This window comes from Dermacentor andersoni, chromosome 1 (genome assembly GCF_023375885.2).
Source record: "Dermacentor andersoni chromosome 1, qqDerAnde1_hic_scaffold, whole genome shotgun sequence".
Classification (NCBI taxonomy): domain Eukaryota; kingdom Metazoa; phylum Arthropoda; class Arachnida; order Ixodida; family Ixodidae; genus Dermacentor; species Dermacentor andersoni.
The window spans coordinates 85659758-85674340 of NC_092814.1; the positions used below are offsets into that span (position 1 = coordinate 85659758).

General features: G+C 45.5%; 1 protein-coding gene across 1 annotated transcript in view; it reads right to left on the minus strand.

Annotated features, from left to right (window-relative positions):
* Positions 1 to 7557: 7557 nt before the first annotated feature.
* The window catches only part of LOC126543484 (uncharacterized), a 34297-nt gene continuing 27271 nt past the window's right edge, over positions 7558 to 14583 (minus strand). The window contains exons 2-3 of the mRNA XM_050190600.3: positions 10648 to 10734; positions 7558 to 9049 (exon numbers count right to left, since the gene is read on the minus strand). Coding sequence (XP_050046557.2) covers positions 8024 to 9049; positions 10648 to 10734 — 1113 coding nt within the window. The 3' untranslated portion in view covers positions 7558 to 8023. The remainder of the gene's footprint in view (positions 9050 to 10647; positions 10735 to 14583) is intronic.

The following is a 14583-nucleotide window of genomic DNA, read 5'->3' on the forward strand; positions in this document are numbered from 1 at the left end:
CTTCAGTGATAGCTTAATGTGAGCAAAATTATTTCAAATAATAATTACAGTATATGTCATCCGTTGTGAGTTCAGTTTATGGGCGTATGTGTTCTGCGACTTGGCTTTGTATTCCCTTCAGTGTCATGGGTTTAGGTGTATTCATGTGCCCTTCTGTGACCTCACTTCGTATATATTTATGAGATCTTACGTGCATTTCAACAGTTGTTTCTATCTGCTGCTGAACATGTTCCGGCAACTTCATCTTGCTTGGACTGCGCTCAATAATTTGTTATTTCCCAAAGTTCGTGCTTTAACACGATGTGGCGCTCACATAGCTGTACTCGAATCCTTCTCATTCTCAACCACGGGACTAAACTCTCGTCTGTACAGAACTTTTACTCTGCGTGTGATACGTTGTGCCTTCCTCTTTTTTTTTTTCTCCTTTATAATGCGAAACATTATTTGGCTCATCCGAGGCACTTTGTGGTAAATATATAGTTATGTTTCCTGTCTCGCCTCGTTGCGGGCCTCTTCAAAAAAAAAAAAAAAAAAAAAAAAGGAGAAGAAAGGCTCAATTCAAGTGACTGACGGTAGGATAGAACCTCTGGCTCTCAAGCATAGCAACCCCATCATCTAACCATCAGGCCATTTTCGCTTGTTTCTTTATTGCCTGCTTCTGACATGTCACAAACAAAAATAATCAAACACTATTTAGAATACTATCATTGTCCCCAGACGGGCTGGTGTTTTTTAACATCAGGCCACTTTCGCACGCATACTTTCCTCGTGGCCAACGCCAACAAGCTCTTTCGATGACTTGCGTGTGCACCACGTGTCACGTGGTGCACGCGTGGTAGCGTGCCAGTTGCTCCCATTCCTGCCTCGTGGCAGCTAATGATTAGAGACGCTTCTTTAGGCTTCACTGCCTTCGAGATCGTCCCACATTCCCCAGTACGTATACCGGTACCTAGACGCGGTGCGACACAGTGTACCGCATTCAGGATAGGCCTAGGTTGTGACGGGAGAGGTAGTAATGTTTCTTCGCCGGAGTGGAAATGGAATTGTCATGATGCCGTCGCCGTCGTCATCTTCTTGCTTATGTCGTCTTACGCAGACTCGCTTCACACACAAGTTCTTGTTTTGCACAAACACGTCGCTCCATTTCCAAACTCAGCCAATGCTTAATAGTAAACCTATTCTTGGGCGAGCGGGTTAACATTTGATGAACCCATTGTAGCGCAATTACAGACAAACAGAGAACCATACACCACGAGCGCCGTGGTGTCCGGTTTTTCGGCGTTTTTTTTTTTTTCCCAATAGCGCTAAAATGGCTTCATCAGATGCTGGATAGCCAGCTGCCTCCAAGATGTTTCGTTTTGCAAAACCTCTATTCCCACATTGCGTGGGATCTGCATGATTTTTATCCTTTTCCTCTTTCCCTTTCCCTTTTTTTCATTTTCTTCAGGCCAGCGGGCGTGGTGTCCCTTTTAGGAGACAATTGCTAACATGCCTCTTTATCACTCTGGGATCTGTTTATATATATTTACGTCATAAATAACAATCTTAGGTGCACTGATGTGGCCTTTATCCTATTCTGTGCCGCCATATGATACGCATCGTGATGCACCCTCCTTTTCTTTGTGTGAATTCTATGCAAAAAAATATCCAGCGTTAGTTATAGGTACCAGCATCTTCTTATAGCCATTGTACGAAAAAACAACAGTATCAAACCACCTGCTGAAGAGTCAGTTTCCTATACAATTACAATTTATAGCTAACAATGCATCGTAAGACCATGAATTCTGACCGCTGTCTAGCAGCTTCAAGAGGCTTCTATTCGACTTATTTTCTTACAATAAAATTTAAAATTATGGAGTCTTACGTGCCAAAGCCACGATCTGATTATGAGGCACGCCGTAGTGGGGGACTCCGGAAATTCGGACCACCCGGGGTTCTTTAACGTACACCTAAATTGAGTGCACGAGTGTTTTCGCATTTTGCCTCCATCGAAATGCGGCCGCCGTGGCCGGGATTCAAAACCAAGACCTCGTGCTTCGCAGCTCAACACCATAGATACTAAGCAACCACAGCAGGTGACTTATTTTGTTAAGAATAGTCAAAATTTCATGCTGTGCCACAGAATGTGGGCCCAGTACCGAGAATGAAAGATTGATGAATACGCGCAATGTTGTCCAGCTCTGGCTTTTTGATATGAGTTGCTGGAATTTACCAACAGCTCTACTACGTTTTTTTTTTTCTTGCGCCTGATTTTAGTGAGTGGGATTATAAACAATGCTAGGGAAGCGTGGTCAGTCTGGGTACGCGAAGAGCAGCATATTAAAGGGGGATGGTAAGCACAAGGCACCAGAGAGCTTTGCAGTTTTCTTAAATTTTCCTGAACGGAATATTTTTTTTATGTTTCAGGCGCTTAGTACAAGGCGTTCTTCATTTATGCGCACCATGTCTTACCTAAAGATATTGAGAAGTGTTTATATATCAATCTATATTAGTACGTTGGTCGAGAAACATTTAAAAAGTATGTAATGCAATTAGTTCGTTGAAACTTCTTTCATATATTGCTCAAACAGCGGGCTTTTCACTGAACTAAAAGACTAACATTTACATTTTAATTCGCTTGAGAACAACTTTTTTCGACGTTGGCATCCCCAAATGAGGGCGATTTTGCGAAGAACATTCTCTATTAAAAAAAAAATCTGCTTATGGCGACACAATTGATTTTCGTTGAGTAGATGCATTAGGCAAATTACAAAAGTTGGGCAAAATATCGCACTGAAAATTTAGTTCGTCGCGGAGACAACGTTCCTTTGTCAGCAAAAACTATTTTCCAGAAATCGCGTATAAGTGTTCAGTTGTGCACCCCATCAAGCCAAAAATTCATTAAGAACACAATTTCCCACGTCATTCATGAGTAATTTCTTCGCAACATGTTCCTGGCAATTACTCTAGCTTTTCTCTTTGAATTGTGATTGAGTAATATAGCGAGACACTAGGGGGCGACGTACGTGGGGCTCGCCCTCGTGAGTGCGGCTGGACGTTGTTGTTGCAGGGTGGCGTACGGTTTCCCCAGAACGTGAGCTTTTTCTTCAGCTTTGATGACAAGTGATGCATTCCTGTTATCTGAGTGTTGCATGTGAACACGACTACTCTGTGTGTATTAAAAATGTAGGAGAATTTGAACTATGCGAGGAACAAAATCCCTGATCCACAAACAAGCCCTCTGCCGCCAAAAGTCAGTAATACATTTTTCAATGAATGTTCGCAACTATGAAAAGCTAAAATGATTATATAAAGCCACAAATGTCAATCGTAAAAGCAAAACAAATTTTTATGCATTTTTTTAGCTCTTTGTGAGAAGGCATTGTGTGGAATCGCTATAAAGCCGAACCGTTCTTATAGGAGAGAGAGGCAACTATGGCGCCACGTTTGAAGCATTTCTAGTGCTTGTTTCGGCATCAAACTTGGAGGATATATTCTTCATAAAATCAAGTATTATTGCTGCGAAATCGAAAAAAAAAAAAACGCTTATTTGAATGTAATTTAAGTTTTCTACACCCCATTCACAGGCCAGATCATACGCTAGAGGCATTCGAATGGACAGCTGCTGGCTGATCGTGAAAAAGAGGAATGATTAACGAAGGACAGCCATCCAGAACAGTTCTTACGAACGAGAAGTTGTGGGAATTCGGCCGTTGATGCTGTACGCCACGTGCATTTAACTCGGATACTTTGTCATCATCATCATCATCCCCGTTAGATCACGCTCTTAGTGCGATTAGCATTCTTAGCCTACTTGCCCATTTTGGCGCGCAGCTTCTGCCTGCCATCTATAGCCCCTGAAATGACGCTGTCACTTACGAAACAAAAAAAAAAAGAAAGAGAAATACGTGTCCGACTGTTGGTTCCGAACCCGGTTGCCTACCCACTAGACCGCGGACGCACACCTAGAAGTTCGACATAACACCCTTACCAGCTTCAATCGTGTAAGCCAGTGCTTTGAGTCGCTTGGCACGTGAGTCGCGTCGCATGTCAACGATTTACTGATAAAAGTAAGGACCCGTGCGCTTCTAGCCTATGCGAAGCCTATGCAATCTCGCCGATAGTCGATTCAAGTCAGTTTTGCAGAACTCCAATTCTACGGTGCAAGCGGGACAAAACTGCCTGCGTTTGAGAGCCCACGTTTAGTGCAGGTTTCTTTGTGGCGTCCGCGAATCCGAAGCAATGGAAATCTCAGAATGATCCTTACAGACTGTAAATAAAGGTGTTTTCCGCAGTACGGCGTGTCGCTACATTGCTTGAATGCTAATCGCATTAACGTCGACAGTCATCGTGGGATGGGTTCTGCCGGGATGTTCACCCGTCTGAATACCACTGTGTTTGTCGCTGAGCATGAACAATAGCGCATGGCACAATATATGGACCAGCAGATAAGTTTGCCCGCGATTTCGCACATCTACGCAGTGCATCGCCATGCGTAGATGGGAGCAGGAGCGAATGTTTTTGCCCTAAGTTGTTGCGACGTTCTTCTGGGTGGATCACGTACGAGAGAAAAAAGAACAGAAGTAAAGCGCCGAGAAGGAAAGAGAGGCGGAAGAGACTGCGATGCAGTAGAAACTACAGGCTGCCGTCAGAAGCGTCCCTTATAGGGTCCTGTAGTACGTAGAAAGGATCCAGCCTAAGAAAAGAGAGAGACGACAGAACTGCCGCTCTAGCCCCCGGGGAACATCGCCAGCGTATTATATTTGCCATGCATAAGCACGGACAGCCTAAGTGCGCGGTCAAGGTGTACGAAGCGCAATCGTGCGCATAACTCTGCATGCTTTGAAGAAACCAACAAGTACGCTTATCTTACGCCTGAAGTATTTTGGGACGCTCGCCCTTATTTTATTGTGAAAGTAATGCTTCATTTCTGTAATAAGAATTCTCTGGTATTTTAGTGTATGCATTTAGAAAATTTTCTAGAGTAAGAGCTCCTAAAAATTGCACAAGTGAGGTTGTTATCGTTTTTTTATTTATTAACGAATTCCCTATACTTATCACCACTGTCGCACTGCGCACTGTGGTAAGCAAGATTGATGGAGTGGTTTTCGCTCTCTCATTCAGTTCTGAAGTAGGTCCACGCGAAGTCAACGTGTTTTTGTTTTTTTCTACGAACGCGAAATGCAGACGTTCTTACCATGCGACAAACTACGCCGAGAGCGCAGAAAGCTAATCAAGATTGCAAAGCAAGAGTACGCCCAGAGTATGAATCGGCACAGTGTGTTCTCTGACGCTCTTCTACAAAGGAGTTCCCGGCCGCCGACTTTCCGCCTTCTCCCGAGCGGGAAGGGCGTGCGCTGTCGCGTCAAGAACCGTAGGTCAGCCCGGCATGAGCACACGCCCTTGGAGAAACTTGAGGCCTTTGATAAGTAGATGTCGTACGATGCTCAGCTGTGCTGATAGAGCGGTCCCTACTTATCAGTGCAGGCCCCCAGCAGTCCCGTCCCCAATAAACGTTATCCAGGCGCACGCAACTGGATCGACAATGGCGACGGCAGTTCGAGCTTGGCGATAGCGGCAGATAGCGCCCGGCTTCGCTTACGCTCGCCGCACACACGACTCTCGGAGACGACACCTTGGAGCGTGTTGCCTTGGGCGCCGCCTAGCCCCTATGCCTTCATTTATTTATGCCCGTCTGTTAGCCAAGTGTCCAAGCACACGTAGCAAATTGTATGAAGCCCTCGGGATAAAGCACTCGACACTTCGCCCCAGCGGCACCCTCACTTTCCCGTTATCATATCGTCGAATTTTTTCTCCTTGTCCGCCACAGGATCGGAAGCCTTATTCGGCCCAGAGCAACGCTTCTCGCAAGTGCGTCTAAACAGCTAGAAGTTACAGTTTCATTATTGACTGTGGTATTGTGGTTCAGATTTATCGCGCCTGCATGCTGTGAGGAGAGGGAAGCCATACATCAGTCGACGTTTAAAATTAAATTCTGCAGGCTTATACGTGCCAAAATCACGATCTGATTATGAGGCACGCCGTAATGAGGGACTCCGGATTAATTATGACCGCCTGGAGTTCTTTAACGCCTACGCAATGCACGGTCACGGGTGTTGTTGCATTTCGCCCCTATCTAAATGCAGCAGCCGCGACCGGGATTCGATCCCGCTACCTCGTGCTTAGCAGCGCAACGCCAAAGTCACTAAGCAAGCACGGCGGCTTTACTCGACGTTTCCATCAACGTACACGAGAAGTCTTGCATATGGACAAAAATAAATATGGGATTTTATGTTTCGAACAAACCTCGGTTATGAGTGACACTGTTGGGGGAGACTCGATTATTTGCGATCACGTGCTGTTTTTTAGCGTATACAAACCTCAATATGTAAAGGGAGCTCACGCAGTACGTTACGTTAGTGTGTGGTTCGCGACTACCACACCGCGCGCAGAAACGAGTGTCCAACAAGAACAATACACAGCTCTGCGCTGGGTCGCTTTCCTTGAGTCCTCCTGAATACACGCTCTAAGTGCCACCCGTATAGCGTGCCGCATGCACTGCTGAACAAATTACAGTACGCGAAACTCCTTGCTACCTGGGAATCCAACACAATGCAGTGGACCGTGGTATAAGTTTGCAGCATCGGCTTCAAAGGCGTTTCTGTTCATCACTGATAATTTATTTGTATCATTCTTCTAGGTTGGGGTAGTGTAGAAAACATTTAATATGTAAGCGCAAGCAAGACAAAACTTCAGTGAAGTAAGCGGTTCGTGCCGTTTTTTTTTCTTTGCATTTAAAGTAATGTAAAAATTTTATAGAAGCCTTTTACAGAAGTCTTTATTCGCACGGTTACTTGTGCTCAGACAGACGTACACACGTGCCCACACTCGTTCTAGTCACGTGGTGAAACCATAAAAGCAATTTCAACGGCGACATATGCCACTTGATGAACGAACACAGAGTGTCGGTATTCGAGTTCAAAGTCATTGATTACAGGCATCTCAATATAGGATGCCTGCTATGGTATGGTAAAACCTTTTTCTGGTCCTTCAGAACGCGCATCAGCACGTAGCGGGCCGCTCCCACGTCGGTACAGACAGACCGAGCCTCCCTGCTGCGTCGCGGGCCCGATGGACAGGCCATAGATGTGCTTCAAGATCGGGGCTGCTTAGGGCAGCCTCCCATTTGGACGACGTGACGCCGTCGCCGTCGCGTAACGCAGCGCACGGCCAGAGCATGTGCTCTAAGTTAGCTACGTCTGAGCATAGCTCGCAATTAATGGTCGATTGTATCTCTGCAGAGATTCTGTGTAACAGTGCGTCTAAACCGTTAGAAGTTGCTGTTTCATTATTAACTGTGGTATTGGGAATGCCTGCTAGTTGGTACAAAATACATTCAAGGGTCATATTTCGCAGCGATTCATTTCATTCCCCATTATTTTCGCCTTTCATCATTATTGCGGATGTCGCTGTGTTGTTTCGATTATCGCAAGAATCGGCCATTCGGCATGATGGATAAGAAAAGAATGGGAAATGAAGTGGATCAGTGTAATCTACGGTCCCGTATGTATCAGTATACTAGCGGCCAAGAAGTTTATTCGTCAGGAGAAGCTTTGTGCTGAGGAAGCAGTGTGCGCGCTGCTGTGCACACATACAAGCAAAAAAAAAAAAAGACTACAAGCTCTCACACTCAATAACATTCGAACATGCGCTTACTGAAAAAAAGAGCTCAAGCATGTAGATGCAATACGATAACTGCTTTTCAATAGAGTTACTGTAGTTATTTCGGCATTGCAACACGCACTGAAGGCGCAACGAGAACGACCAATTCTGGCGCTCATGGCTCAACACGAAGTGAGGTACCGCGTGAATACAAATAAATACGCGTTTTATAATGAAAAATAAAAGCGAATCCTCGTTACTAGGAAAGCGAAATCAATGCTGTTAGCATATACGACAAATGAATGCATTTTTGAATAACGCAACTCAGACGCAGAGTGAAGGAATCGATAAACTGCACGACACAATGTTCAGCCTGCGGTCGTCAAACTTCCACGACATGGCTATCGTAAACAGTGGACCCCGGCTGCGACTTCAAATCGGTTGCACCATTAGGGCTGATAATATCGCCTGCTGTAGTACTGGCAGCGTCGGCGACTTCTTCCGCAGCAACCTGGCCTAAAGGCGCCTCGGGTTCGTAGTAACTAGAAAATTCTTCGCGCCCAGGGGCATTCTCTTCGGAGAGCACAGGTGGGTCGGATATTGGGTCGGCGATCTCGGTGTCCTCCTCGTCCTCTGGCAAGGGGACTGGTCCCGTTTCGGGCTCCGGCTTTCTCTCAGGCTTCGGTGGCTTGGGATGAGTCGGAGGCCTGGGCACTGGCTTAGGCGCTGGCAGTGGTTTGGGAACCGGTAGTGGCTGCGGTTGCTTTCTCTGGGGTGGTGCGGGCCGCTTCGGTGGTGCTGGCCTGACGGGAGGGGAAGGCTTTGGCAACGGCAACTTTGGCGGTTGCCTGGGCGGTGAAGGCCGCCTGGGAGGAATCTGAGGTCTCCGAGGGGGCGGTACTTGAGGCTTCGGAAGGCCGGGCGGCTGCGGTGGCTTCGGAACCTGAGGGGGCGGCGGAAGTCTCCCAGGACGGCCAGGTAGGGGCGGCAACGGCGGATAACCCGGAGGAGGCGGCGGCAGCGGAGGAAGATAGGAGAGCGCCGGTATAAAGGGTGCTGCGGCGTGTAGTATCTCAAATGGGTATCCCGCGTTGCCGGCACCAAGAATTGGGTGCCTGTGTATCACATATGGCACAGTCAGAGAGAAGGGTGGCATTGGATGGTAAGATAGAGGCATGTGGAAAGGTACTGCGAAAGGTCTGTACATGGGGCTCGGTATAAACACGAGTGATTCATGGTTTGGCCTGTCTATCGGAAAAGGCAGCAAATCTCTGTGGATGCCATGAGGTCCCGTATCCAGGGGTGCGCTTCCCGATGCTTCAGGTCTGACTTGTGCTTCGGCAGAGCTCGTAACCAGAGGCCTCGATGACGTGGTTGGTGTATCGACAGTGACATGTCTTTTGATTGCCTAGAACCAGCAAATAAAGAAAATGCAAAAAACATTTATGTTTACGGCTGGAACTAGGAAAAGGAAGAGAGAAAGACAAAGGAGCAAACTAATATTCCACATTGTTAATGGGGCCAGACAAAGCGAATCCAATCATAATAAATTCTTGTTTGTACGCTGCCTACTTACTTCAGCGAAACCATGTGATGCCGAAATCTTGTTACACTGATTTATGACAAAAAACGAGCCACTAGAAATCTGTCAAGGTTATAAGCATAAAATATATTGCTTGTGTTGATGTCAACAAAAGACTTATAGGACTTATAGTGTACGTATACCTCCGACGCCAATATACGCCTTGATTCGCTCCTCTTGGAAGAAATTGCACTGTTCGCTATTATTCAAGACAAGGCTAAGGGTGTTGTTTGTTGGCATCAGCCAACAAACAACGCCTTTAGCCTTGTCCTCCTTTCAAGAGCAATTAACGAGATAATGTACATATGTAAAAAACTTGGAGGACGCATAAGCTTTGCCTTTAAGATAGGAACGTGATAGCATTCAAAGATCCCTGACTGTTTCTCACGCTTCCCGGCAACTGCAGCTTATATAACCGTAATGCTTACCGGGAAGCGCTGGCGGCGAATGCTATGCACGAAGGCGAGCTTTTTGGTAGAAACGCGGCCTCTTGCGGTGGCCGATACCGGAGATTATGCACAGCTGCCCCGAAAGATACATAATTTTTCAAGTTTCTGTTATTCTGAAAGTGAAAGTCTGAAAAGTGAGTCTGAAAGTGAAAGTCTGATTCTGAAAGTCTGAAAAGATTTAACATGAAAGGCATGCGCTGTCGGTGTTTTGTTTCATGACATTTTTGGGCTGTCATTCTCAAAATTCCGAGGAATGACTTTGTCCAGAATGTCAGACAACGTATGAGCAACTTTAGTGCTAGAAAGGTGTGGCAATATAACCCGCATATACTGCATGTCATACAGCAAGGTGTGGTATATACGTATACATAAATATATACGGAAATTTTCGATCGCTGATAACTCAGCCGACGCCGGCGCTGGATTTCCTGCGACACGGGGCCCTTAACACCATCGCGTTAAATCTTCGAAGACGGGCGGCCCCTTGTTGCCACAAGCTAAACGAGGGAACTCTGAGTTGATGGAAAATTTTTATTTTACTTGATGCGCTTTGGTGGCCAAACCCTTTTGGGTATCAAAGGGCAGAATAATTAACTCTTGAGTATTAATCATGCAATATTTACCAATTGATGCGTCGCGCTATCTGTCCTTTGACATTAGGCAAGCAAGAGCATGACAGAAAAAGTTCAAGAATAAAGTAAAATTCAGTTTAAATAGCGGTCATACTGCATCAATAACCAATATGCTTGTTTTCAATCATCAAGCGGCCATTCTTTCGCTTCAGTTTCTTTTACAAGCTTGCGCAAACTACTTCACTATGAGCAACCATTATTTGTACGCGAGTCCCGGTATATCCAAATGCTGGATGTATCAAATGAATTTACAGTGCACCCTGCAATATGTTATAGGCGGGTTTAACATTTGATGCTCATGCATAGCCCTATGGCTTGACAAATGAACGGGAGAACGTCTTACGTGATCCTTGCGATCCACTTCAGTTGCACCAACCGGAAGCGATTCAGTGGCCCATCCCACGCCGATTGCCAGGCCTACCAGCAGGAGCTGAAAAGGCAGTTAGATGACAAGGGTTGTTAGCAGCCCTGTGAAGGTCTCACTTCGCAACAACCATTACACTTCCACTCAGCACACGAATGTGCGTGCCTGCGCATATATGAGACAACCCGCGTCAACTTACTTACAGTTACAAGACACACTGTTAACATTTTCATGTTGTGATCTGCCTTGGTGGCATAATCGCGAAGGAGAAAGGGGCTCCGCTCACGCGTCGTGAGCTTCGTTTTGCGAAATTCCTTATAATTCTGCCAAGCCTGGATCGCTCCAGGCTTTATCATTATCGTCATCAACATCATTATCGTCATCATTGAGTAGATAGAGTTGAGAGGAAATATGTCTCTATACAGCGATATCGGTGCTCCAGGCATGTCGGCCGTGAACAACCTCGGTCTTAGTCCTCGCTCGGTCAAAAGGACCTGTACTGCAGACGCACCGAAGCAGACTTAACTTTCTTATTCAAGCTTGTAAATGGCCACTTTGATTGTACAAGAATAGCAGATAACGTCAGTGTAAGAATTCCGCGAAAAATAACCAGAGTGTCTCGACCTGTTCATGTATCTACTTTTGGCATCTCAAAGAATCCGTCGGCCAGGAATTCAGTGGGCCTGCAACGAACACTCAGACAAAATTGACATACTTCACAAACATTTGCCCACTTTCCAAGCAGCACTCGAATTAGTTTCATAACCTACTTCCAAAAATTTCAACGTTCAGTTTGGGTGGTATATTGTAAACCTTTATCGTATAAGATGTGTACGCTTTATTCCTGTTTGTTGATATATATATATATATATATATATATATATATATATATATATATATATATATATATATATATATATATATATATATATATATATATATATATATATAAACGAGAAGAAAGTGGGTTAACCGAGGGGCCCGATTTTTATTAGTCATATCGTAAGAAGCCAACAAACATTGACACCAAGGGGAGAGAGAGAGAGAGAATCAACGTTTATACTGAGCCCTTAGTAAAGGTTGGTGCGCACTGGCACCAGATGGGGTGGAACCTTCTTCTCAGGTCCCATATGCGTCCAGCAGTTCCTGGCCCCTAGCCGCCAGCGCGAGCTGGGTCGGTAGGTCGGGGCTGGACAACAAGGTCTCCCATCGCTCGGGGGGGTTGGGGCTGGGGAGGGTGTGGGCTAGGGATGTTGGGGGCTCTTGAGCTTAGAGCACTTTGCAAGGATGTGTGCTAGAGTGCCTTTTGATCGTCTGCAAAACGGGCATGAAGTGTCATGCTCTGTCGGGAACATCTTGTGCAAGAGCACGGGATGCGCTAGCGACCCCGCTTGCGTGCGTCGCACGATCGTTTGCTGCATTCGGCTGAGTTGCGGATGCGGACGGGGAAGCCTACATCTGCCGCTTCTGTAGATTTGTGTGATTTCTTTGTAACTTGTCACGGGGTGCGGTAGCTCTGGCTTGTCCTCGGCCCGGATTGACAGTTCTCGGGCATAGTGGTCGGCGAGCGCGTTGCCTTCCATTTGCGAGTGAGCCGGGACCCACACAAGCTCTACTGCCCGTCCGGTGATTTGCATTTGGTGAGGATCGCTAGTGCCGCGGGAGAGATGTTCCCCTTGCGGTAGCTTGCGTAGGCGGTCTGGGAGTCTGTGACCACGGTCCTCACTCCCGATTGTGCGAGTGCGAGGGCCACGGCCACTTCTTCTGCTTCGGCTGTGTTCGTCGTCCGTATCGACGCGCCTGTGACCAGTTTATCCATGGTGGTGACGACCGCCGCTGCTCTGGTTCCGTGCTTGGGAAGCGAGGCGTCCGCGTCGAGAACCTCGGGGTCCTCTTCCAGCTGTCGAGCCAGTGCCTTGACACTAAGAACAACATAGGGGAAATTACTTGTGCTTAAGCACAAGTAATTTCCCCTATGTTGTCCTTGGTGTCAATGTTTGTTGGCTTCTTATGATATGACTATATGTATATACATATATATATATATATATATATATATGTATGTTTGTGTGTGTGCGTGCGTGTGTGCGTGTGTGTGTGTGTGTGTGTGTGTGTGTGTGTGTGTGTGTGTGTGTGTGTGTGTGTGTGTGTGTGTGCGCGCGTACTGTAAACCGTAATCGAATAACATGGCATAAAATGTGTACATATTATTCCTGTTTGTTGATGTCTATATATCTGTCTTGCTACATGTTACAGATACTATGCTTGGTGTTATGTAAGAACGAGAAGAAAGTGGGTTAACCGAGGAAACCGATTTTTATTAATCATATCATGAGCAGCCAACAAACACACCAAGGAAAATACAGGGGAAATTACTTGTGCTTACTAATTGAAGTAAAGAAATAATAAATTAATGGAAATGAAAGTGGATGAAAAAACAACTTGCCGCAGGTGGGGAACGATCCCACGTCTTCGCATTACGCGGGCAATGCGCGAGCATTGTAGTATAAATTTTCCGGGTTAAACTGGTCTGTGTTCATTACTCTGCAGAAATCAACACCCTATAACCATTTTGCAAGTTTGGAAGCACTGAGATTTTCCAGTACGTCATCACGACTGCAGTACACATCAAATCTTGACTTTCCATCCCCTTTCTCTCAATCTCTTCCTCCTCTTTCTGGCTCATTCCTGGTTAACCGCCCTGCTTTTCCTTTATCATTATTTTCTATGCTTCGGAAGAGGTCAGGAACTCTACGAGCATGGTATTTAACTCTAACATTAGGATCAATCTTCTGATTCATGCGGTTAAACAGTTAAATAGCCTAGCTTGTATAATTATTTGTGTTTTAATATATCGGATAATTTTCAAATTCCTGATGCTCCGGTACATGCAGTCCTGAGGAAATGGCTTAATTATGTCACCCGCACTATCTTTATTTTAACTTCGAACGAATCTTCTGAAACCTTGAACGTGCATCCTAGACATACACACATGGAGACCGACACTGAGAACGTGATCATGACATTGAGAACTAGTGACGCTGATGTTAGTTCACGCTGATGACATCAAAATATTTCAAGAGAGACACAGTATCGAGGACTGTCGCGCTCTGCATTCCGACCTATCCTCATTCTCTGAATGGTGCAAATTAAATGGGCTCACTCCAAGTTAATCTAAAACTAGAATTATGTCATATTTGGGTAAAACTTATAATATAGTATTCTATTATTCTTTTGATCGTGCACTGTTGATCAGGTTGTTGAATTAAGCGAACTCGGTGTGTTTTTTGATAGTACGTTAAGCTGGTACGTATCAGCACGAGTCCTGGGCCGCTATTTTGTAGCGATGCCTTATGCCTTATTCTATGCTATTCTTATCATCCACCACACACGGCCGCCTGATCCCGTTGATAATGTGGGCAGACCGTCGCTCTGACCACTGGCCAAGCGCGAAAAGCCTGAAAAAGCATAGAATCGGAAAAGGCATCGCTACAAAATACAGGCCCTGCGCACGCTCTGTTCCGTCTGTAGACATACAAGAGAATTCCGTACCACACTTGCTTTCCTCAAATCCTTCACACCCAGAGACGAGTTTTAACTAAGGAACACAGACAAGGAGGTCGCTGTATTTAGCCCTTTGTTTTTCAGCTCAACTGCTAACATCATTAAAATAAATTGTTCAAAATTCGTCTTTGCTATGAACTAACTTGCTCCGTTAAATACTATTCTGATGTTCACATCCATATTTTTTTTATTTATTTATTACATACTGCAGACCAATCTGGTCCAAGCAGGACGGGCAATACAATTTACAGAATATCTCTATTACATAAAAAGAGAATAACAACAAGAAAAGAAACATGATAGTACAATCATCTAGTCACAATCATCTAGTCATATAGTGCGTCATGAGGT